This window comes from Balaenoptera musculus, chromosome 9, assembly GCF_009873245.2.
Source record: "Balaenoptera musculus isolate JJ_BM4_2016_0621 chromosome 9, mBalMus1.pri.v3, whole genome shotgun sequence".
In the NCBI taxonomy this organism is placed as follows: Eukaryota; Metazoa; Chordata; class Mammalia; order Artiodactyla; family Balaenopteridae; genus Balaenoptera; species Balaenoptera musculus.
In genome coordinates this window covers 79,842,703-79,866,818 of record NC_045793.1, presented here as the reverse complement: position 1 = coordinate 79,866,818, position 24,116 = coordinate 79,842,703, and the positions used below count along the sequence as shown (strand labels likewise).

General features: G+C 34.7%; 1 protein-coding gene across 2 annotated transcripts in view; it reads right to left on the bottom strand.

Moving 5' to 3' along the window:
- Window positions 1-24,116, bottom strand: part of SEMA3D (semaphorin 3D) — a 209,139-nt gene that overhangs the window by 34,380 nt on the left and 150,643 nt on the right. For both annotated transcript variants that reach the window (XM_036864311.1, XM_036864310.1), the window contains 3 exons: window positions 12,142-12,256; window positions 10,888-10,957; window positions 7,901-8,045 (listed from right to left, as the gene is read on the bottom strand). In XM_036864311.1, coding sequence (XP_036720206.1) covers window positions 7,901-8,045; window positions 10,888-10,957; window positions 12,142-12,256 — 330 coding nt within the window. The remainder of the gene's footprint in view (window positions 1-7,900; window positions 8,046-10,887; window positions 10,958-12,141; window positions 12,257-24,116) is intronic.

Genomic DNA, 24,116 nt, shown 5'->3' with positions numbered 1-24,116 from the left:
AAGACATACAGTTCTAAGAATCATCAGCTCTGTAAAAAGTGTGTTACAGGAATATGTCATTGCTCAAGCCAAATATTTTAGGTAGATCAGGAAGAGAAAACAGGGTGTCCGAAGAGTTTTGGAACTCATGAATTTCATGTTTTATTTCAAACCCCTGCTGTTGAGGACCTGGGCCAAGGTAAAAGTTGGAATTTCTCAGCAGTCATTCTAGTTTGAAGTGAAGTACCATTGCATATGTCCAGTCTGCTATAAGAATTGAGTTATTGTCATTATGTATTATTATCCTATGATACGATAAAGTATCTCCAGGATTTGCTCTTTTTTTGTAGCAAAATCATAAGTCAATCTCAATGAAGGCTGTGATGCTTAGATATGTCAGAGGAAAAAACGCTTTTCTGGAACAGGTGGATATGCCAGGACCCACAGCTGGTCCATGACAGAATTTTTGGTAGGATGAAGTTTCCAGTGGCCCTGGAAAAGAATTTTGTGATATTTTTAACTGTCTTTTACGTGTTAGAAAGTTTAATAATTTGGTGGGAAATAAATAAGGACTGTTAGACATAACCTCATCCACATCACAGTTTGGGAGATTTTATCTCAGAGCAGAGAAGGGACCATAAAGCCTCTATTGCAAAGAGGGGAATATATTTACCTTTATTTTTCATTTACTCTAGAGGAAAAACCCATGTGAGGAATTGTACATGGTGGGGCTTCTTGTTTAGACGAAGACTTGAAATGTTATAGAAAGGACGAGATTTCATTACTTTACATATAATGGTAGCTGAAAAATCACTTAACATTGTCTTTGTAGTGGGTCAGTTAAATCAAGGATCTGATTAATATATGAATGTGACTTCAGAAAAAGGATTTTAATTTTTTCTAAAGATCTGAGTTCCTAAAATAGAATTGGAGAGGGGAGATGTTTTTTCAGGGATTACTTGAGATTAAACAACTCTTAGTTTTCACAGGACATTCCAGTATTTTTCTCTTTTTCTCACTAAAAGGACAAGAGCATATTATCTATACTCAGATATACATCATAGAAGGTCAATAAACATGAAGAAGGAGGCTAGCTTAGTGGTTTTGGTAGTTTATGTGACTTAACAGGAAACAAAAGAAAAGCAACAACAACAAAAACAATTAGGAAGTTCTAGCTGAAAATGAGCATATGTATTCAATGTGTCCAGTGTCAGACAGTGTAAGAGGCAGAGCTGGGGTAAGAGATCACATCTTTAGTATACAGTCAAGGATGCTTTTCACCGTATCATGGTGTTCCTTGAACTATGGCTTTGCTTCAAATGTTTGAACCAAGGAATTCTCAGAGCCACCATTCTCAGGTATTCTCAGTCACCATTTGCATCACCTCTTTCTAATACCTATACACACAAAAATAATGTTTTTGCTGTTGTTTAAGCTATTAATGGGAATTTTAATGTATTTATCATTCACCAGTATATACATAGTAAAAACAAGTTATGAAATTAAAAAGCAGTACCGATAACTACCTCTTTTTGCTCCCTACCAAAAAATGAAGGCTTAGTTGGGAAATTCATGTGTAAGTTTTGATCTTTAAAAGTAAAGGTGACACATTTAACAGTAAAAGCAGTAACTATTTGGGAGGAAATGGAATTTAAAAATGAATTGTTATTTTTACAAAATTAGAGGTTTAGAAATTGTTTAAAAACTATGGGAAAATGATTCAGGAGCAGTGAAACATACATTTCTTTAATGTTTTAACTTCAAAAACTGCACATTTTGGCCATTGTGAATAGTGCTGCAAATGAACATGGGAGTGCTAATCTCTCTTCAAGATCCCAATTTCAATCCATTTGGACAGATATCCAGAAGTAGGATTGCTGGATCACATGGTAATTCTACTTTTTAATTTTTTGACAACCCTTCATACCATATGTGGAAACAACCTAAATGTTCACTGACTGATGTTTAAAAAGTGTCTATACATATAGTGGAATATTATTCAGTCTTGAAAGAAAGGAAACCCTACCACTTGTGACAACATAGTTAAACCCAGAGGACAATACACTAAGTAAAATAAGTCAGCCATGAAGGACAAAAACTGCTTAATTCCACTTACGTATATATATAAAACATAGTCAAACTCATAGAAGCAGAAAATAGAACTGTGGTTGCCAGGGGCTTGGGGGAGTGGAAAATGGGAAGTCATCAATCAGTGGGTATAAAATTTCAGTTACACTGGGTAAGTTCTAGAGAGCTGCTATACAACATTATAGCCTGTAGATAATAAGGGATAGACAGTAAATCTCACGATAAGTGTCCTTACCACAATAAATTTTTTTCAAAAAGTCCTTTCTTCTCACCTTTCTGATAAGAGAATAGTTTAAAAACTGAAGCTCACTTTCAAGTAAACATGTATTAATATTTACATTTATGCATAAATCATAAAAACTCCTTATCAACACAGAATGAAACTACAGAGTAAATTTTTAATAATAAATCAAATGTCAAAAATAAAATCTTCTGCCTCTACAAATCTTCCCTAGATTTTTTTGCCTGATCTCAGTTTGGTTTCTCTATCTGACCTGTTATCACTCATTGTATGGTAGATTCTTCCATACTGCATTTCACTTGGAACTTATTACCGAGACCCAGCAGTTCAGTAAGGCCCATCTGAACGAAATATAATTTGTTCAGAGACTCTGTTTGGACACCAGAGGGCAGAAGAATCACTTGAAGTGAAGGAATTCTGTAAGTGAATCTTGTGCATTCTTGAATTTCCAGGCTTATTAACATTGTAGAGTAGTGATATCATTGTAAGGCTAGGAGTTTAGGTTTGACTTTTTATCACAGGAAGTACAGAGGTCTGTCAAACTAAAAAAATTAAGTAGCTATGGCACACAGAAAGTTCTAATGTTTATTTACTGGAGTGATAATGTCAACAGAAGGCACTGCTGGGAGAACAACTTAGAATTCAACCTTAATAGCAACATGGATGAGAAAATGTAAGTGCAAAGGTGGTTTTTAAAATAATCTATTTAAAATTTTTAACATAAGTGGAAAGTGACTTTTAAAGATTCTGACATTTCATAGAAAGCAAATTATTCAGCAATGCTTTGATTAAAGTAAGATGTGTTCCCCTGAATTACAATAAAAGAAATGACAAGTGCAATAAGGCTTCAACACTTCACTATTATTTTTGTAGAGAACAGACTGATCTCTGGAGAAACAATGTAAGGTTCTGTTTGGTTGTTTGATTTTATCACTTTGAAGGCAGAATAGCATGGGGGTTAATGGCATTTGATTTGGAGTTACATGGCTCTAAATTTAATCCTAGTCTCACCACTTTAAAAACTATGAGACCATGAGCATGTGCTTACCCTCATTGGCTTTTTCTATTTATTTTTTTAAATTGAAGAATAGTTAATTTACAATGTTGTGTTTGTTTCCGGTGTACAGCAAAGAGATTCATTTATATTCATATATATATATTCTTTTTTCAGAATCCATTATAGGTTATTACAAGATATTGAATATAGTTCCGTATGCTATACAGTAGTACCTTATTGTTTATCTATTTTATATATAGTAGTGTGTATATGTTAATCCAAACTCCTAATTTATCCCTCCCCCCTCTTTCCCTTTTGGTAACTATAAATTTGTTTTCTATGCCTGTGAGTCTATTTCTGTTTTGTAATTAAGTTCATTTGTATCATTTTTTTAGATTCCACATGCAAGTGTTATCATATGATATTTGTCTTTCTCTGATTTACTTCACTTAGGATTATAATCTCTAGGTCCATCCATGTTGCTGCAAATGGCCTTATTTCATTTTTTATGGCTAAGTAATATTCCACTATACATATAATATAAATCCCACATCTTCTATATCCATTCATCTGTTGATGGACATTTAGGTTCATTGGGCTTTTTCTTATCCATAAAATTGGGATAATAATATCTACACCATTAAGTTGTCTGTAAGAATGTACGGATAACATGAGCCCTTATTACTGTGTCTGGATCATAAGATGGGTTCAATAATGGTTTTTGACTAAAATTTCTGAGCTGGAGGCTTGTAGAAAATAAGACTCATAGCTTCACTTAAACAAAAATTACTACAATTAGGCTGCTTAAAAAAAAAACAAATGCGCAAGTATGTCAGGAGAATATATAAAAATAAATGCAGTTAATTTTAGGTAGAGCATTCAGTAGCATATTAATCAGGTGAATTTAGGGGATAGGTGAGTATTAGAGAATATCAAAGAATAAAGGAAAAAAGACTGCTCAGAAAACTTCGACATCCCTATTCACTCTGCCGTGTTTGGTGATATGATATTGAGAAAATTATTATTCTGGGCATAAGTTTCCTCCTCTGTAAAATGAGAGTGAATTATGCAGTGTCTCTCATCCATTCGGGTTCTTAGATTCTCAAACTTAACAAGAGTCATTACTTGATACACTATGAAATATAATTTCAATGATTAAATGACAGAGTTATTTAAATGGTAACCTTAGTTTATGAAAAGCTTATTTGTGTAGCAGATTTTCATATCAGATAGATGATATTCCTAACTTCAGCACCAGCCCTCCAAATATAAAATATAATGTGGAAAATCTGACTAATCATTGTATGCAACTAAAAGGTAAGATATCACTGAAAACATAAATAAAGAATTAAGGAAGCAAAAGGTTACAAATTTACATACGATTTTAGACATTTTCAAACGTGGTCACAGATTTCAAAGAGAGTACAAAAGTAGCTAGTTACTTCGAAATAACTGATACCCTTTAGTTACGGTAGCTTTCTCGATACTCTTGCAAACCTTTCAGGGGGAGTGGTTATCACTATTCTTACAGAGAATCAATTGGAAAAAGATGGTAAATAAAAAAAAATTTAAATATCTCAGTAATATTATTTTACATAAATAAATTTTTTTTAACTGGCTTATCTGGTTGCTCCGCATCTAAAACCAGTGTAGACACAATCTGAGTTTAGTTCAGAACAAGAAAGAATGCCGCTTTTAAGTGAAACTATAAAGCAAGATAAATAATCCCTGGCAGGGCTTTCCTGGTGGCACAGTGGTTGAGAATCTGCCTGCCAATGCAGGGGCCACGGGTTCGAGCCCTGGTCTGGGAAGATCCCACATGCCGCGGAGCAACTAGGCCCGTGAGCCACAATTACTGAGCCTGCGCGTCTGGAGCCTGTGCTCCGCAACAAGAGAGGCCGCGATAGTGAGAGGCCCGCGCACCGCGATGAAGAGTGGCCCCCACTTGCCGCAACTGGAGAAAGCCCTCGCACAGAAACGAAGACCCAACACAGCCATAAATAAATAAATAAACCCAAAGTTTAAAAAAAAAAATAAATAAATAATCCCTGACAGTAACTAGGATATATTTTTCTTTCCCCAGATTCTATAAAAGAACATAATGTACCTGATCAAAGAGAGTGTTCTAACAGAGTCTTCCTAAGGGAGACTTTGTCTTTCTGTCTCAGTTACCAACAGTGGCCCGAGTATGGGCTACGGATTAAAGATTAGTTACGAGGCATAATTCTCAAAGCTTAGCTTCAGATGCGAATGTGTTTACACATTTACAAAAGCATAGGAAAATAATGATGTTTAGAAGGGATAAAAGAATAAATTTGTTAAACAGCACTTCCTTATGCCTGATGATATTTTTCCTTTTATCTAAATTATTAAAAAGAAAAAAAGTATTTTTGGTAGTTTGGATACAACTTATTCCCTAGATAATTCTGAACTCTTCAAGAAAATATCTACAGTGTAAACACTTTGTATTTTGAGTACTCCAACAGCAAAGGTTGCTCTGTTTAACGTAAGGAGGTGCTTCTTTCCTCAATGATGAAAACCCTCCTCACTGACATGTATGTTTTACTATTCGGGGGTCACATATCAGAGAAGTGCCCGTGTGCTTCTGAGCAGAGTCATGTAAGGTGCGAGTTGCCTTTAGGCTCCCATGACATTCACAGGTCTCTCAGGGAGGAGCAGGGAAGTGGTGACAGCTGCCACCTCTGCAGCACCTCCAGCCTACACTGCCAGATGCCATCTGGATGTATCGGCAGGTGGTCATTTTGATAATCAACTTCCTAGTATTATAAGAATCAACTGCTGTGTATAGGTAGGGAAATAATTTTCTGTAATGAATGTGGGTAATTTCAGTCCCAAATTCTTTCTCCTGTAACATCCAGATAATTAAAGATTTGTTTTTAATGGCCTGAATGGTCACAGTCTTTATTTTTGAGAATAAACATATGTAGAAACAACTCAGAGTATGACAGTCTCTGACATTTAACCCCAGAATCCTAGTATGGTAAAATTTCCCCAGCTAGAGAGCCCTCTGAAATTTTACCATCCTCCTCAAACAAAAAACAAAAAACAAACAAAAAAACCTCAAACAACCTTCACATATATAATCATTATATATACTATGTATATTCAGTAAAAGATCTTCCATGGAAGGGAAAAATAGATATAATTCAACATAAAAAGTTTTTAATGTAGTGTCAAAGTACAAGGACTCAGAGCTTGGACTCTACCAACAAGATACCTGGGTTTAAAACTCAGTTGCATCACTCACTAGCTTCGTGACCATGGGCAAGTTACTGCACTTACCTGTGCCTGAGATAGCTCATCTGTAAAATGGCATTAATAATAATAGCATTTGCTTTATAGAGTCATTATAAAGATTACATTAAGATTTATAAAGCCTTTAGAAGAGTACCTACACCCTATGTTACTGTTTAAAAAAATAACAGAACAAGCAAGGACAGCTTTGATGTTCAAAGAAAATTAAAAAGTGAATATTGAAAATCATAATATTACTTGCAGAAAGTTTTTTCCACCAAAGTTGAGATTATCCCATAATCAGTTCAGAAACATCCCTGAAACATACTGAGGAATTACAAAAGGGAAAATAGACATGGTTGTAAAGTGTGGTTCCCCAATTTAATTAGGTTACGTAACAGCAAGATGAAAAGAGAATTCAGAAAGCCTGGCTACCAGCTGTTTTCTCTTCAAGAACAAACATAAGATAAAACTCAGTAGAATTAGATGGGTTACATCAATGATTTTTTCTGGGATTTTGATGACTATTTTGAGCTCTTGGTAGAAATATTCATAATGAATCCTAATTTTTTAAAAGAGGCATTTTTACCTTTATATTAGGCCAATTAACTAATTCTAAAATATTTAAATAACAAACTGTTTTAATCACATCAACAGAACAAAAGCCTTCCATTTATAATGCACATACAGATTTTAAATTGCAAAGTTTTTTTCAAAACAGATGCCGAAACTCTAAAACACATTTCTTCTTACCTGTTTCATTTCTGCTCTAAACATGATTTATGCTATCTGAATAGAATTTTGGACTCAGAGCTTTCTATGTCTTTCCCACATCTAAAATATGCATATAATTCCAAGGGGCAGCATAATAAAGAAAAGATAAACGCGGAACAAGAGAACAGATCATTTAAATGAACGATTATAACTGATGTCGTCTTTTTAAGGTAGAAGTGGGGACTAGACGACTCTTAACTACATGCAGAGCTGTATGTGATGAATAAATACTTATTAGCATTTCCTTCTAACTTGGAATATTTGTCATTCTAGATACTAACTCATTTTGACGATTCTATAGACACGTTGAGGATAAACACTATATTCTCAGAGTAGTCTGCTCCTTACGATATAGCCCATTGTTTCCTGCAGTATTTAAAATTCTTACTCAAACGAAAAATGTTAAGTTCCAGTGAAGGTCAGACATACTAACACATCACTGTAAATAAACAGTTATTTTAAAACCACAGTGCATGTTGCTGTGGTGAATAGCATAGTTTATTATACTAGGATTAGGAAGAGAATATGGACTTAAAATACTTGGATTATTAAGTATGGATACATACTGTACCAGGTCGGGGATAAGGAATTCTTCCATCATACTGCACCCAACGATGATCTGCACTTTCCTTATGCGCATATGGACCATTAAAAACTGCTCTGATGTCGGCCATGCTATACACACACACAGCAGAGCCTTTGAAGATGGAGCTGAAAGAAAGCAACATGATTCAGTCATTCACTGGTCCATTCAGTGGACATTCACTGAGCACATGCTATAACCAGGTGCTGTGGACACATTTATTCGGGACATTCTATCTGACAGGTGCGGCAGACAAAATGTGTGTATGTCCTCAAGGAGCTTACAGCCAAGTAATCCTGAATAAGTTTTGATAACACTTATATTACAGGTAATTATAGTAAACTAGGCAAGCACACAGATGGGTACCCAATACAAGGCTGTCTGGTAAGTTTTCAGGGAGTAGGTAGCATCTAAATTGACACCTGATGGACAAATAGGAATTACCTGGAAAAATTGGAGGATAGACAGGAATATGCAGGAAAGAGTATTATATTTATTTACACGCTCTTGAATTTTATTTGAAGTTATTATAGCATAATGCCTTCTAAAGAACTTACAAAATCAGAAGTTACATTACCTACTTTTAAAAAAAAGGAATATTTAGATATGTAAATAATAAATATTTATCTGTTTTCTTAAAGTGAGTGAATGTCCATAAATACTGGCTATTAATGATTTCCTCATATAATTTTTATTAATTTTAAAAACACTGAAATAATCTTTTTGCTCCTTTTTGAATTTCTGAGTTTATGTATATAACTTATCTGATGCTTAAAATTAATCATGATTACACAGGAAGGGGGCACATCCAATTAAGAGGCAGCAAAGCTCCATGGGAATTCAACAAATTTTTGCAAACTAATGATGAAAATTGTTAGCAGCATCAGATATTTCATCTTGGTTTTTTTTTTTTTTTTAAATTTTATTTATTTATTTATTTATTTATGGCTGTGTTGGGTCTTCGTTTCTGTGCGAGGGCTTTCTCTAGTTGTGGCAAGTGGGGGCCACTCACTATCGCGGCCTCTCTCATCGTGGAGCACAGGCTCCAGACGCGCAGGCTCAGTAGTTGTGGCTCACGGGCCCAGTTGCTCCGCGGCATGTGGGATCTTCCCAGACCAGGGCTCGAACCCGTGCCCCCTGCATTGGCAGGCAGATTCTCAACCACTACGCCACCAGGGAAGCCCTCATCTTGGTTTTATTTCCAGAAATTAAAAGGCATTTTCTCTGAATCTAAAATTTTCAGTGATTCCTGTTCTTAAAAACAAGATCACACTTTACACTCTAAGAGACTTAGCACTACACAAATGAGTTTAGGATTCACTAACATAAGTAACTCAATCATTAATCATTCTTGGAATGACATTAATGCGAAGCATCAGGAGCTGATGTTAAATAGGCAGCCGGGAGAAAACTGGCTGCTAGGAAGGGAAATGATGGCCCCATAAAAATCATATGACCTGCCTATGATACTTTAAAGGAACGATGCATCATGGTGTTATTGCAGATTAATTACATCTTCTCATTGGACCAAGGATGTGACTTGCATCCTGACATTACCACAGTCTTCAGGGCAGCATGAAAAATAAAATAACAAAGTGCACCAAGAACAAAGAGCTGACTTGTAATTTCACACTCTGGGTGGGCAAAAACTCAATAAGAGAAAAAGAGAACTATCTTGGGGCTACATTTCTCTGGCACACATCTATGTCTTGTGTGTGAAACACACAGTGACTTTAAAGAAAATTCTGTGAATGGAAAGATGCCAAGAGAACCAGGGCTGAGATACTTGACTTGAGTAACTACAGGCACGTGCTCTTCCTGCACCTTTTTAGTTCAGATATAAATTAGCAGAAACATGGAGTTCAAAATAGCAGCTTCTTAGGATATCTTCTCTAGTCTCATATTTAAATATTTCCACTCTAATTTTATAATTAACCAAATAGTATTTTGTTTTTCATATATTCTGAACCAATAGTACATTTGACTTTATCCATAAGGTACTGTGAACTAAATGACAGTAATATCTCAGAAAATAAATTATAATTTTCCCACAAAATATTTTAATAATTTATTCAAAAGGAGGCAGTAAGACCATTTGTCTAATACTAATGCCAATACTGCCAATTCCTCCAATACTGATAGCAGTATACAATGATAACGACTGACAGCAGTGCTATGGAAAAAGTGAAAAGTATTTCAAAGAACGTAACACAGGCAGTCGTAGGTAACAAGAATAAAAGTGCACTTGGAACAGAGTCAAATGTAAGTTAATGAATTCAATAAAATTAATATTAAATAAGATTAAGTGGGGGTCCAAATATTCTTTGAGAAAGCTTCATGGCTGCTGGGACAACTTTTAAGGCCTAAGTCAGTAGAGCAGTGATGATATGGTGATAATAACAGTCACACTACCATCTTTGCAGAGTAATGGGGAAGTGCAAATAAGAGCATGTGAAGACATTTTAAAAGTCAAGAGTGTCATCTCATGATTACAGCCTAGACAAAGACTAAGACATGTATTTTGTTGGTATTACTTCTCTGTCATGCAGCTCAACCTATTTATTATGATTAACATATGTATGTGCCCTTGTATCCAGTAATTGTAGTCTAGGAATTTAGCTCACAGATATACTTGCTCCTACAGGGAATAGCGTATGTACAAGGTTAGTCACTGAAGCATTATGTGTACTAGCAAAGGACTGGAAACGACGCAAATGCCTAGGTAGAGAGGACTAGTTAAATAAATTGTGTTAATCCATATAGGGGATACTTTGCTGGTGTAAAGAGAACAGAGACATTTTTATGTACTGATATTAAAAGATTTCTAGGAAACAATAAATTAAAAAGTAAAATGTTTTAAATGTGTGTTTCTTCACACAAAAGGAAGGGACAAAAAGAACATATAAGTATTTTCTTACATAGATACAACAATTCTCTAGAAGGATTACAGGCATTTTTTTTTTAACTTACCTGGTTGTGGTAAAGACTCCATATACTACAGGATTTCTTTCATCTCTTGTGGGGAGTAAGTAAATGTCTTCTATTAATGGGAAAAAAATAATGAATCTACATTTGTATTTTTCAGTATCACGTTTGCTTTTTCTTTAATAATGAAATATTCCTGAGACTCTAAACAGTATACAAAATTAAGATAACAGTGAAAGTCATTACACTATGACATAAGAAATTAAGGGGAAAAGACAAGTTCTCACTAGCTGTGTGACACTGAATTGAACATTCACCCTCAAAGGTGTTTACTTCAATCACCTATAAATGGGATGGTTCACTTGATAATCTCCATGACTGTTTGCAATTAGGAGTATGTGATTTCATATAGAACAGAAACTAAAAACAGGTTATTTTTACCCTCCAGTGTTAAAAAAGTGTTGTCCTGTAATTGTGCCAACTTGTTAGTAATTCAATTACCTATTTGGTAATAATATGAATATAGCTAGACTAGTTCATTCCTTGTGTGGTATTGTGTAATTACTTGTGCAACACTGATACTAAAGTATATGTAAATAATATTCTTTAAAATATCATTTAACAGGTGAGCATGCTTATATACAGCATAAGAAATCATCCATGAATACTGAATATATAATTTAATACTGTAAATACAATACTGACACAAATCATTCAATGATATCATCATTTTTACACTGCATGGCAAAACCAAAAAAAAGTTCAAAAAGTAAAAGCTAATGATACTAACTTTATTTACAGCTGAAAAATTCCTTCTAGAATTTTTGAAAGGAGTAAAAAGGAGAAACAAAAGAGAAGAATCTAACGCTTCTCAGAGTATCCTTTTTATTAACAAGTCAGAGCGACAGAGTTCACCAGATCTCCAGGGCTCTCCAGCAGAGGGCATCTACAGAATAAGGAACCCAAGTTCTTGCTACCTATAGCCAGTGGCTCCTTCCAAATAAAAGACCACATGAAGAATGGATGGGCTTTGTAGTCCCAGAGCTAGTATCTTTCTGTCTCTTGCTGCAGTTTTGTTCCCCTCATAACTTTGAGGACACTCACAAAAGGGGAACTTCTTCGTTACGATGAACACCCAGACCTAGAGCACCTCCAAGTTCTTTGCGTGTGAGAACTTAGTAAGCACCACTCCTGCAAGCTGTCCTGGGCTTTATAATCAGGCATTTGGGGCTAAAATAAATTAAATGCTGAATTACTTAATTAGTAAGACTTTTTTAAGAAAAAAGAAACGTGACTTACGAAGCTCATCAAAATGAGTATCTGCCCCATCACTTCCAGGAATTGAGCAAATCAGTCTGGCCTTGAGAAAAGTGGTCCATTTGTTTATCAGGCTGCGTTGTCCTCCTACATCATTCTGGGAAAAAAAAAAAGAAAACAAAATAAAGATACAGATTTACCAACATGATTCTATCACCAACTAAAACTGTTGGTTAGCATAGGCAGTGTCTTATTAATGTCATTGCTTTTACAAAGACAGAGAGCTTGCATATTTAAGTCCTTGAATTTTCGAAGGAGGGAAAAGGCAGTTTTGTCCTTCAAAATTAAATGCTTTTCTCACAGTTAAATGTGCAATGTAAACACCATAGCTCTGCTGAATGAGCAGATGCGTGCAAGCCAACAGTAAATAAGGCAGGCTTGGAATCGACTCCCGTTTCTGTCAAGTTTTGCTCTATGATTTACAAAAGATTATTTAATTCTTCAAGTCTCTGTTTTCTCATTGACAAAATATGATTAATGCCTTGAAATATGGCTATTTTGATTATTAAATGGAAAATTTTTGTCAAGTGCTTAGCAAAGGCCAGGCAACTTGTGTTAAAAAAGTGTTACCACTGATTTGTACATTATGCATATGATTTAGATGAATTATTTGCATACTTTAGAAATATGCCTTGGTATAGACCTAAAAACAGTCTTTTCCAAATTTAGTACCCTACTAATTAAACACAAGGCAACATAAACATACACATAATAGCATACATATAAAAATAATCTTGTTTTAAATACTAATTGATGTTTTTCCACACTATTTTATTCTGAAATATTTCCTTAAACATGTTCTTCAGTGGGAGGTTAGTGAAATGGGGGAAGGGGGTCAAAAGGTACAAACTTCCAGTTATAAAATAAATAAGTCATGCACATGCACGCCAGTGTTCATTGCAGCACTATTTACAATAGCCAGGTCATGGAAGCAACCTAAATGCCCATCGACAGACGAATGGATAAAGAAGGTGTGGTACATATATACAATGGAATATTACTCAGCCATAAAAAGGAACGAAATTGGGTCATTTTTAGGGACGTGGATGGATCTAGAGACTGTCATACAGAGTGAAGTAAGTCAGAAAGAGAAAAACAAATATCGTATATTAACGCATATATGTGGAACCTAGAAATATGGTACAGAGGAACCAGTTTGCAGGGCAGAAATAGAGACACAGATGTAGAGAAACAAACGTATGGACACCAAGGGGGGGAAGCGGCAGGGCGTGGTGGTGGGATGAATTGGGAGGTTGGGATTGACATGTATACACTGATGTGTATAAAATGGATGACTAATAAGAACCTGCTGTATAAAAAATAAATAAAATTAAATTAAAAAAAAATACATAAAATAAATAAGTCATGGAGATGTAACATACAGCATGGTGACTATAGTAAATAATATTGTATTGCATATTTGAAAGTTGCTAAGAGAGTAAAAAAATAAATTTGCAGCTATGTATGGTAATGGACATTAACTAGACTTATTGTGGTGACCCTTTTGCAATATATACAAATATAAAATCATTATGGTCTACACCTGTAACTAATGTTGTATGCCCATTATACCTCAATAAAAAAATGAAAAAAAGATATTCTTTAGACATTTAGCAAAACATAAGCATTTATACCAATTAGGTAGAATAAACAGGGTTATGCTGTTCAACAATTCACCATAAAGAGATATTTTTCTTATTTTTAATTTAATATGTCCCTGTGAACACTAAATTAATACGATTTTCTGTTTGACTCAACTAGATCTGCTATGCTTATGATAAATAAATAAGGATGTTTCATGGTATAAATACATTAAGTACTTAATTTTGACTTTCAAAAATTACTTATGAAGCCACTATTTCCATTAATATATTTCCATTTAAATCTAAATTCTATAAAAAGTTTTGTCTTTCATGCAGTCTGTGTTCCATAAAGTTAATAAACAGTTCGCTGTCAAATTTCAGGTCTGAATATCTAGGGACTAGCTTCCCTGTGATTCTTTTATCTCTGAAAATTAAATTAAAGAAAAGCATCTACCTGACCACTCCAGACAGGAGAATTCAAAGTCATAAATAGTGGCTCTTCTTGAAGAAAGAAATGGGGAGGAGGAGAGAGAAGGGAGGGCAAGCAAGGTCATTGAGAATGGAGACCATAGCTGTCTTCATAGCCTTAACACCTCACACCAAGGGGGTACGGTGACACCCAGAGTGAACGGTGTTTAACATCCCTCTCTGCTAAACAACAGAAGTATTTTAAGTAATAGCTCTGTATAAATGAGTAATAATTATTGTTTGCTTGAGTTGTTCTTTAGGTTTATAACAAACAATTTAAAAAGAAGAATAATTAAAATTTTAAATACATTCAAATTCAATAATTAGCACGAACTCACATTTGCACTTAACGAACAAAATAATCACACCTCATAATTTGCACTATGTCTCAGTGTTGCAAGTTTTAAATAACTCCAACTCAATGTGAACTTACCCTTGAAACATGTGTAGCTGAGTTCATGTGTGTTGAAGACTGACTATACATATACATGTACACATAAATATACATAATAGAAACACAATGGTAACCACAGCAATTGTTTAGAACTTGGATAAACAAAAAGACTTTTCTGGCAGTAGTACTCTGTCACTGATACTGTTTAATTGCTAACACTTGGTGATAATAGAAAGCAAAGTAACATCTAGTTGGTTTCCTAATAGTTTTTAATTCTTAGCAGAAAATGCATTCTCTTATTCCTTTTATCCAGCATCTACTTCAGATATGCCACTAACATCCTGCTTGTCAGGTATTTATTAAGATCATATTTAATAATTAATGAATAGCTAAAAATGCAAAATAAAATTGACAAAAGTCTTTAGAAAAATATAGATAAACGTATAGATAAATGCCCAGTAAACTGAGTCTTCTCTGAAATTTCTTTGTTGGGAAAATGAGGACAGACCTCACAAGGTTTAATACTGTCTAAAATTACAGGTGGACTCACACATGCAGAAATTGGTTCAGGAAATATTCTAGATGCTGGACAAATGGGGGAAAGAACAACTGGTGAAACAATTCAGAACATGTATGGAGAACCAGGACAAATTTGGTTTAGACGAAGACTGGGATAAATTGAAATAGAGGAAAATGTTACAAAAGTAAACTGGGGTAAGATCAAGGAAGGGTTTGATACCAGGCCAAAGTGTCTGTATGTAATTTAGTACACAATGAAGAATTATTAAAAGATTTAGTAATTAGCAAAGAAGTGAAAGAAAATGAATATATAATATATTTTATATAATAACCCTTTAGAAACAAACATGTCTGTAACTGCTCTTAAATTTATATTTTGTATATGGTGCCTCTATTATTTATCATTGCTCAATAATAAAAATAATATTTCAGCTAGTTATTAAATGATTTCCTGTGTCTGCAAATGCAAAGGCAGACTTTTCTACACATGACTTTTATTTCTACTGCTAATATCCTCAGATCAGTTAATAAATATAAATCCAGATGTTAATACTGATGCTTCCTCCTAATGTAATAATGAATTCTATGTTAATGTACAGTAAGATCCCAGTGACAAAATGTGTTATCTGGCATTATTCAGAAAGAAAGAGATTTTTAAATAAATTTAAAAATACAAGATAAGTTATCTCCTCATCTTTCCCTTGACTCTTGATTTATATCTTTTTAAATTCTCATACCTAGCCTCTATATGTTTTTATTTTAGCAGAGCCCTAGTTGTACTAAGCAGAACTCTAAAGTCTATTTTAAGGCATCTTCTTACATATTTATAATATTTATAAAATTTTCATTGCTTATATTTGTATATTTTGAGTCAGTAATAAATACTAAAAAATAGTGTTGATTCAATATGCATAAAGAAATATATCAACTATCATGAATATAATACCAGGGACCATGTTTGGTTTACTGCTTTACCCCTAGCACAGAGCAGTTATTCAAATTATTTTGCTAAGTGAATAAACAGATAATATCAAATATTTGCTCCGGAACATCCCTTTGACGATTGTACATATTACTACTTCATCATAAAAATGAGCAATCACATTCTCTTTTCAACACATTATTAGATAAAAGTGACAAGAAATGGCTCATTTTCAAACACCGTCCCTCTTTCTATTTGCAATTATCACCATATTTAAGACAAACCATGAAAAAACTCTACTCTATTAGCTCCAGATTTGCTGAAAAGAGGTTTATACTGTACCTGCATATTTTTTTCAACCTGACAAGTGGAAATTGCAATCCTTTGAACAAAAGAATCTTTAAATGCTCTCACCTACCCATCTAGCTGCTGTGTGTGGCCTCTCAAGGAATAAAAAGATAAAAACAAGCACAAAAATCCAGGTCAAAGATGAAAGCCACCTGCTGTCAACGGGAAAACAAGTATAGTTTCTGGGATAATAGCTCTCAGGAATGGATTATAAGCATTTAATGACTGGATAGTAACTCTTACAGACATCCAGAAGCATGACCTGGGATGGCAAAGTTCAATTCACAAGGAGTTGTAGTTCTCCTGCAGGGAAGTGTCAGTTGACTGACTTTGTGGACCAGCTCTCAGTCCCTGGATTTGTTTGCAAATCCACAAAATCCCCGCTGAGAACTTTAAGCCCAGAAGAGGGCTGAAAGGGAAGTAACCACTTTTGTACTAAACTCTCACCTCCTTGCTTATTTTTGTGAAATTCTAAAGAACACAGCTGTCTCACTAACACTATAGATTTATTACTGAGATGTCAAAATCAGCAGCTTTTAGTCACTGGTCACTTCTGTGTGTCTCCACTCTATTTATCACAGCTTCTTTGTGGTCAGATTGCCAAAAGCCTTTCCATCCTCTACACAAAGATGCAGATGAAAGTAGCAAAGAAATTAAATGTAAACAAGCCCGACCACATGTGTGCAATCTGGGTGGTGAGTGCAGAGGGTGCCTGTTTTCCCATTCTTTATAGCTTTTTATATGTTTGCAATATTTCTTAATTTTTAAGTGATTAATGAAAACAGAAAATTTTAAAAATGAAAAACAAAACACAAGTTACAATCTTTGTGCAGCTTTAAAATAGAGTTAACTCTGAATCATTGGATTGGGTGATGGCTGCATATTATGAAATACTGTGATCTTCTAATCCTGGTATCTCCTAATGGGACGATCAGTCAGGAGGCAGGTTAATGGTGATTCCATTTTCCTTCTACTGTCATAGCAAACTGAAGTCCTTATAAATCTTACACAGACATGTAGAGTAGCTACAAGCTGTCACACGTGAACTTTTATTGAGTGTATCTTTTGACCTTCGGGTCACTATGCTGGGTTCATCTGTTAAATGTGATTTTATCTCTATATACCATCCTCTCCAAGGATCTCTCAGCACTTTATAAATATTGTCATTTTCACCTTTATATTGAGAAACAGAAGCTCTTGGAAAGTGTAATAATTGACATTTAGCTCCTATGCTCTTAAATCATGAACATTTTATAAATCAATGAAACCTCTAAGACATTTGTGAACACGGTATATCCTATTAAAATAGAGATGTGCATTCAGAAATTTGTAGCCACATTAATTAGTTTAAGTTGAAGGACACCAGGCTTTTCAAATAAATAAGTACACCTTAAGCACTTAAAAAAAGAAAAAAGGTTCGATGGTGAAGTCAGAGGTTACAAATTCTCTTTTGCTTAAAATTTAGTTATTTTGCCTAATGGAGCTCTTCTGCATCTTTGTGCAGACAAGAGAAGGGAATTCCCTGAAGCACTTTAGAAACCATATCTATGCATGTTTGTGCACCCCTCTCCCACATTCTACCCATCAATAACATTTAATCTCAGAGATTTTATCTTGAACTAACACTACCCACTTTCTTGTGAAGTGTGATCCAAATACCACAATACAAAACATTTGTTTTTCCATAACTGAAGCTATCACATTGAGACAAACACACAGGCTTTCTACTGATCTTTTTTACAAATTAAAAAAAGATTAGGGCAATTAAATACTTTTCTGTCTTTGATTTAATGCCTGTTGTATTTCAATACATCATTCGTACTCTTTATCTGATTTGTTATTTAGAATAACTGCTGTACCTTGCAGGTTTTAAACAATCTTGTGTTGAGCTATATCTTCAAATCACCTAAAGACCCATGTGCACCAGGAAGTTCTGAAGTAAGACCACAGCAACTGACATTTCAGAGCAATTGTTCAATGTACTTCTCTCTGGGCTGCCTCAATTTTCACTGAGTTATTTCTAGGGACAGAATTTAGAAACTCTGTAAACTTAATACAGATGGTCTATATGGGCTGTATAAGTCAATAATAATGATAAGGATAATCCAAATGCAGGATGGCCTATTTAGAAGCTTGAAACTATTATCATCATGTGGTAGAAACAAAAAGTCAAACCCAGAATAAGATTCCCAGGAGGCTCATTAGAAGGACATGTATACATATTAAAATAAAAGTCATATATATATATATATATATATATATATATATATATATATATATAAATACACTGTTATACTGAGAGGAAGAGCTTAAGTGAGGATATTTTAATACATTAAATGAACTCATGAAAGATAGTGCAGTTAAACCCACTGAATCAAATGAGAGAACTATGTTGTACTTTCTTTTTCAGCCTACGAATCTTCTTCAGCAATACGTCATAACCATATTTCATTTAATTCTTTCATTGAGATGCAAAAAAAGTTATGATCACTAAAAATAAAAACATAAAAGGAAAATAATAACAAGTCTTCTACTTATCTATTAATAATCTGGAAATACCTTAGCAGTAGAAGAAACAAAACTAGGCAAACTCAGACATCTCAAAGGGGAGAAGAAAAAACAAACAAAAAACTTGTATGGCAGGTATTGCACACAGTGGTTTTTAAGGGATAACTTCTGAATAGACTTTCAAGGCAAAAAAAATTTTTTTTCCTAAAAAGAACTCTAGTGTTTACACATGACTGTTTTTGATTTGCCACTGGAGAATCAAAATGGAGAACATGTTTTTCTAACTACTTCAAAAACTTGTAAAGATTATTAGAAATGCAGGACTTGGGTAATACACTGTGCTAAAGAATTCAGTGTCTAAGATTTAACAGATTAAATTTAGGCAAATCTAGGCATATTCAGCGGTCTTTTTCAGGTAGGATCAGAGTTCATTAAATTAAAAAAAAAGTTTTAAAAGCTACGGCCAACAGTATTAATCCTTGCCTAGGAATTTCTGACAGGAAAACAGATGGAAGTGAAGCAAAAGCACATCTGTAACTCGTGGGCTCTAAATCTCTCATTTAGGTTGTAAGCAACAAGCTGAAAGTAAGCAAAAAAACCACAACTTGGGGGAAATCAATAAATACGGAAAGTGTCATCAGCCTAAAAACACAAATCTTCAAAGGCAGTAATTGTCCAAATAGGATCATATATCAAAATAGACAGTGCAAGTAGAATCAAAGCAAAGGGCTATTAATTAGACCCCCAGGCAAGTTATGTGAAAGGTCCAACCAAACTGAATTCCTGGCATTGACAAAAGGAAATACTGCAGAACAAAAGGAGAACTGGTATAACCTGCAGCTGTAATCCAGAGCGGACTAGCCTAAGTAAGCGAATGGACAATGCTTCCAAAAATGAATAGAATCCCAAAATAATGCAAAACAAACTTGAGGCAGAAAGTTGCAAGCAAGCCCCACTGAAGTGACTGGTATTTATACACACTAACTTACAGGGTGGGTTTTGAAAGGAAATACACACAGACACACACACACACACGGTAATGAACATCACACAATCATAAATAATAGTATCAGAAAGGACTAACTTGCAAAGTAAATAGACCCAAATCTTTTCAGAGGGTTTATTTCATGCTGTTTCACCTACCCTTTCAGTCAGCATTTATTACCTCTCTACGAAGACCTGTGTAATTTACCATCTATGAGAGCAGTCCAGGGTGTAAGGTGCACCATTTAGTGCTTGAAAATATTGACTGTTCAAATCAAAGAATTATAGAGCCTGACAAAGACTTTAGAAAGCATTCTAGGCTAAGCACCTTATTTTAAAAATGAGAAAACTGAAGAAGTTGTTTGACAGGAAAGTAGTGACACTACTGAAAAATAATTCATTAGTAAATGTGTTCTCCCATTTGTAATGATAAACACACTGAGTTTGAAGGAGATTCTTTGGATGAAGGTACTTATTATCCTGAGGCTGTCAATTATCTTCTAGGTCAGTTTCTTTACTATTTAGTGAATCTCTCTGTTCCTCTCTCTTGTCCAACATTTGCATTGTTCAAATTGTTCACATAATTTTCACCAGAGATGTCTCCAAATTCTTCTGACTCTATCCAGAAATAAGTTCTATCCTCAAAGTACAAATATTGCTAAAAATGAGGGCAAAGTAATAATAATAATTTTAACCTTTAAAACTAATGAAATACCATCTCTTCTCAGTAAACTTTGGTAACTAACCTGCCTCTCACCACCCCCCAGCTCCCAAAATATACACATATTACCACTCTTTCACTCCTAAGCAGTTAATTGAGCTGACTCCAAAAGTGTGTACGTATGATGTGTATATGTGTGTACATGATTTTTGACATGTAGCTTAGGGTGGTATGATCATGTACTCACATTATTCACATGTCGATCTCTTAGATGGTTAACTGCTTGAAAACAGAAATCTATCTAAGTAGCCCTTGTTTTCCAGTACTTTCCTCTGTATCTGTCAACATCCAAATTCATATGATCTCATTTAAGCCTTTCATTTGCCTGGTAAAATAGTCATGGAAGAGATGGGTGTCCTCATTTTCTAGGTTAAGAAACTGAGCTAGAAAAAAGTAAAGCAGATACATGTCTCTTTTTGAATTATGGTTTTCTCAGGGTATATGCCCAGTAGTGGGATTGCTGGGTCGTATGGTAGTTGTATTTTTAGTTTTTTAAGGAACCTCCATACTGTTCTCCATAGTGGCTGTATCAATTTACATTCCCACCAACAGTGCAAGAGGGTTCCCTTTTGTCCACACCCTCTCCAGCATTTATTGTTTGTAGACTTTTTGATGATGGCCTTTCTGACCGGTGTGAGGTGATACCTCATTGTAGTTTTGATTTGCATTTCTCTAATGATTAGTGATGTTGAGCATTCTTTCATGTGTTGGTTGGCAATCTGTATATCTTCTTTGGAGAAATGTCTATTTAGGTCTTCTGCCCATTTTTGGATCGGGTTGTTTGTTTTTTTGATATTGAGCTGCATGAGCTGCTTGTAGATTTTGGAGATTAATCCTAGTCATGTACCACAATGTTCACTGCAGCTCTATTTACAGTAGCCAGGACATGGAAGCAACCTAAGTGTCCATCAACAGATGAATGGATAAAGAAGATGTGGTACATATATACAATGGAATATTACTCAGCCATAAAAAGAAACAAAATTGAGTTATTTGTAGTGAGGTGGATGGACCTAGAGTCTGTCATACAGAATGAAGTAAGTCAGAAAGAGAAAAACAAATACTGTATGCTAGCACATATATATGGAATCTAAAAAAAAAAAAAAAAGGTTATGAAGAACCTAGGGGCAGGACAGGAATAAAGACGCAGACCTACTAGAGAATGGACTTGAGGACACGGGGAGGGGGAAGGGTAAGCTGGGACAAAGTGAGAGAGTGGCATGGACATATATACTACCAAATGTAAAATAGCTGGTGGGAAGCAGCTGCATAGCACAAGGAGATCAGCTCGGTGCTTTGTGACCACCTAGAGGGGTGGGATAGGGAGGCTGGGAGGGAGGGAGACGCAAGAGGGAAGAGATATGGGGATATATGTATACGTATAGCTGATTCACTTTGTTATAAAGCAGAAACTAACACACCATGGTAAAGCAATTATACTCCAATAAAGATGTTAAAAAAAAAAAGTAAAGCAGAGATGTAAGTCTAGATTTGACTTCAAGTTAACATTCATATCATTTGGGCAAAAGTTATTGATTATATCCTTACTGCCAAAACTAATATGTGACTTTTAGTCATAATCTTACCTGACTTCCTTTTGGTGTGTGACATTACTAATAACTGCCTTCTTCTTGAAACCGTTTTTATCCCTGACTTGTGACAGTACTCTCATCCAGTTCTCTACCTGCTATCAAACTATTTCTTCTCAATTGCCTTTGTGGACATTTTCCTCTGCTTTTTCTTAAACGTCATTGTCCCTCAGGATTCTGTCCTTGCTGTTTGTTTGATCTTGTATTACAAATCTTCCTGGGCAATTTCAGACATTTCCATGACTTCAAGATCCACCAATACTGGTGATTTCTACATTCATGAGTCTAGACCCTATTGAGTCTCAGGTTTATATTTTTAACTGGTTATTACGACAGCATAACCCAGAACTACATCAAGTTCAATATGTTCAAATATTAAATCTATGCCCATAAACTTTTTTTAGTGTTTCTTAAATATCAGAATGTATCTCTTTGTGCATTTTCCTTATTTCTGCCTTATCTTCTGGAAAGCACAGTTACTAAGAGTATAGGAGTCTTTTGTCTACAGGCATAGTATCAAGGTCTTTGGAATAGGAGTGAGGGAGAATTAAAATGCATGGAGGATCTAATAGGACATGAAGTTGTTGCAGCCTTTTATGTACATCGTGGAATCAATACCTGAGGTTATCAATCAGTCCTAATCATGAACAGGAGAGATAAGACTTCTGAAGACTTCTGTTGAACTTTCGTGCATGTTTTAAAAGGAAACAATCACTATCCTGCTAATTTTCCAGTTGTTTGTTTTGCTCCAGTCACAGTAAACCTCTTTTTATTCCTTGAGTGCTTTTTCCCACCTCTGAGATTTCACATGTGCTTTTCCTTCTGCCTGGAATATTCTTCCCCATCCCTGTCACCTTTGCCCTGCAATTTCCTAATCATTTTTATCATCTGATTCAAAAGTCACTTTCTCAGAGAGACCTTCCATATACAATCTAAAGCCCACCTATTCTTCCTAATTGACCCTGTGATTTTTCCATTATAGCAGTTATCACACCTTCCAGTTATACGTTAATCTGTGTGCTTTCTTGTTTAATGCATATATAAAGCACTAGGTTATAAACTCAGTAAGTACAAGTATGATGTCCTACCCCTGTAGGACTCACTTTTTGAGCTTCACTGAATGCACAGAGTTCTCAGTCTGACCTCGATCACATTATATTGTGATTATCTGTTTATGTCTCTATTACCCTCACTGTACTCTAAGGTTTTAAAGAAAAGGGACAGTGGTTTACTTACCTCCCAGTGTCTAGTGTACTGCACTTTGCACAGAACTTATATTTTCTTGTTGTTGAAATAATGAAATGATAAAATAATGAAGGAATGGGTTACAAAATTGAAGAGATTCACCCTTATCCTGTAAACAATTCTTTGTTCATTTTGTGGAATTTTTGCTTATTTCCAAAAGCTCCTCCCCACCAATCACTATATACTACTCACTCTAACAGTAATGTCTTTGACAGGTCAATAAAACAACTTTTACTTTAGTTTAGTAGCTGAAGACATAGGGAGCTCTTAAACTGTCAGCAGTTTTTCATTGGCCTGAAGGTTATCAGGTAAAAATGAAAACAAACAATAATAACAAGAACAAAAAAACCTTAATATTTCCAAATAAATAGGTACTGTGGAAATATCCTGGTGGAACAAATAGTATAAAGGACTCATGTTACTGAAAAGCTCTGTAAATTCAGAACAGTGTACACAGTTACTCTCAACTCTCTCTAGCATGCTCTCTTCCTTCTTAGCTTTGTTTATATCTATTGAACTTAATTTTGTTTCACAGCATAGACGTACATTACATTACTACCTGTTGAAAACAGAAAAACAATATTATAATAGCCTCATGGGATGAAAAAAATGAAACAGAGAGGAATAAATATGTTCCCCAAAATGTCACAAGAACATTTTTTATGTGAAAATAATG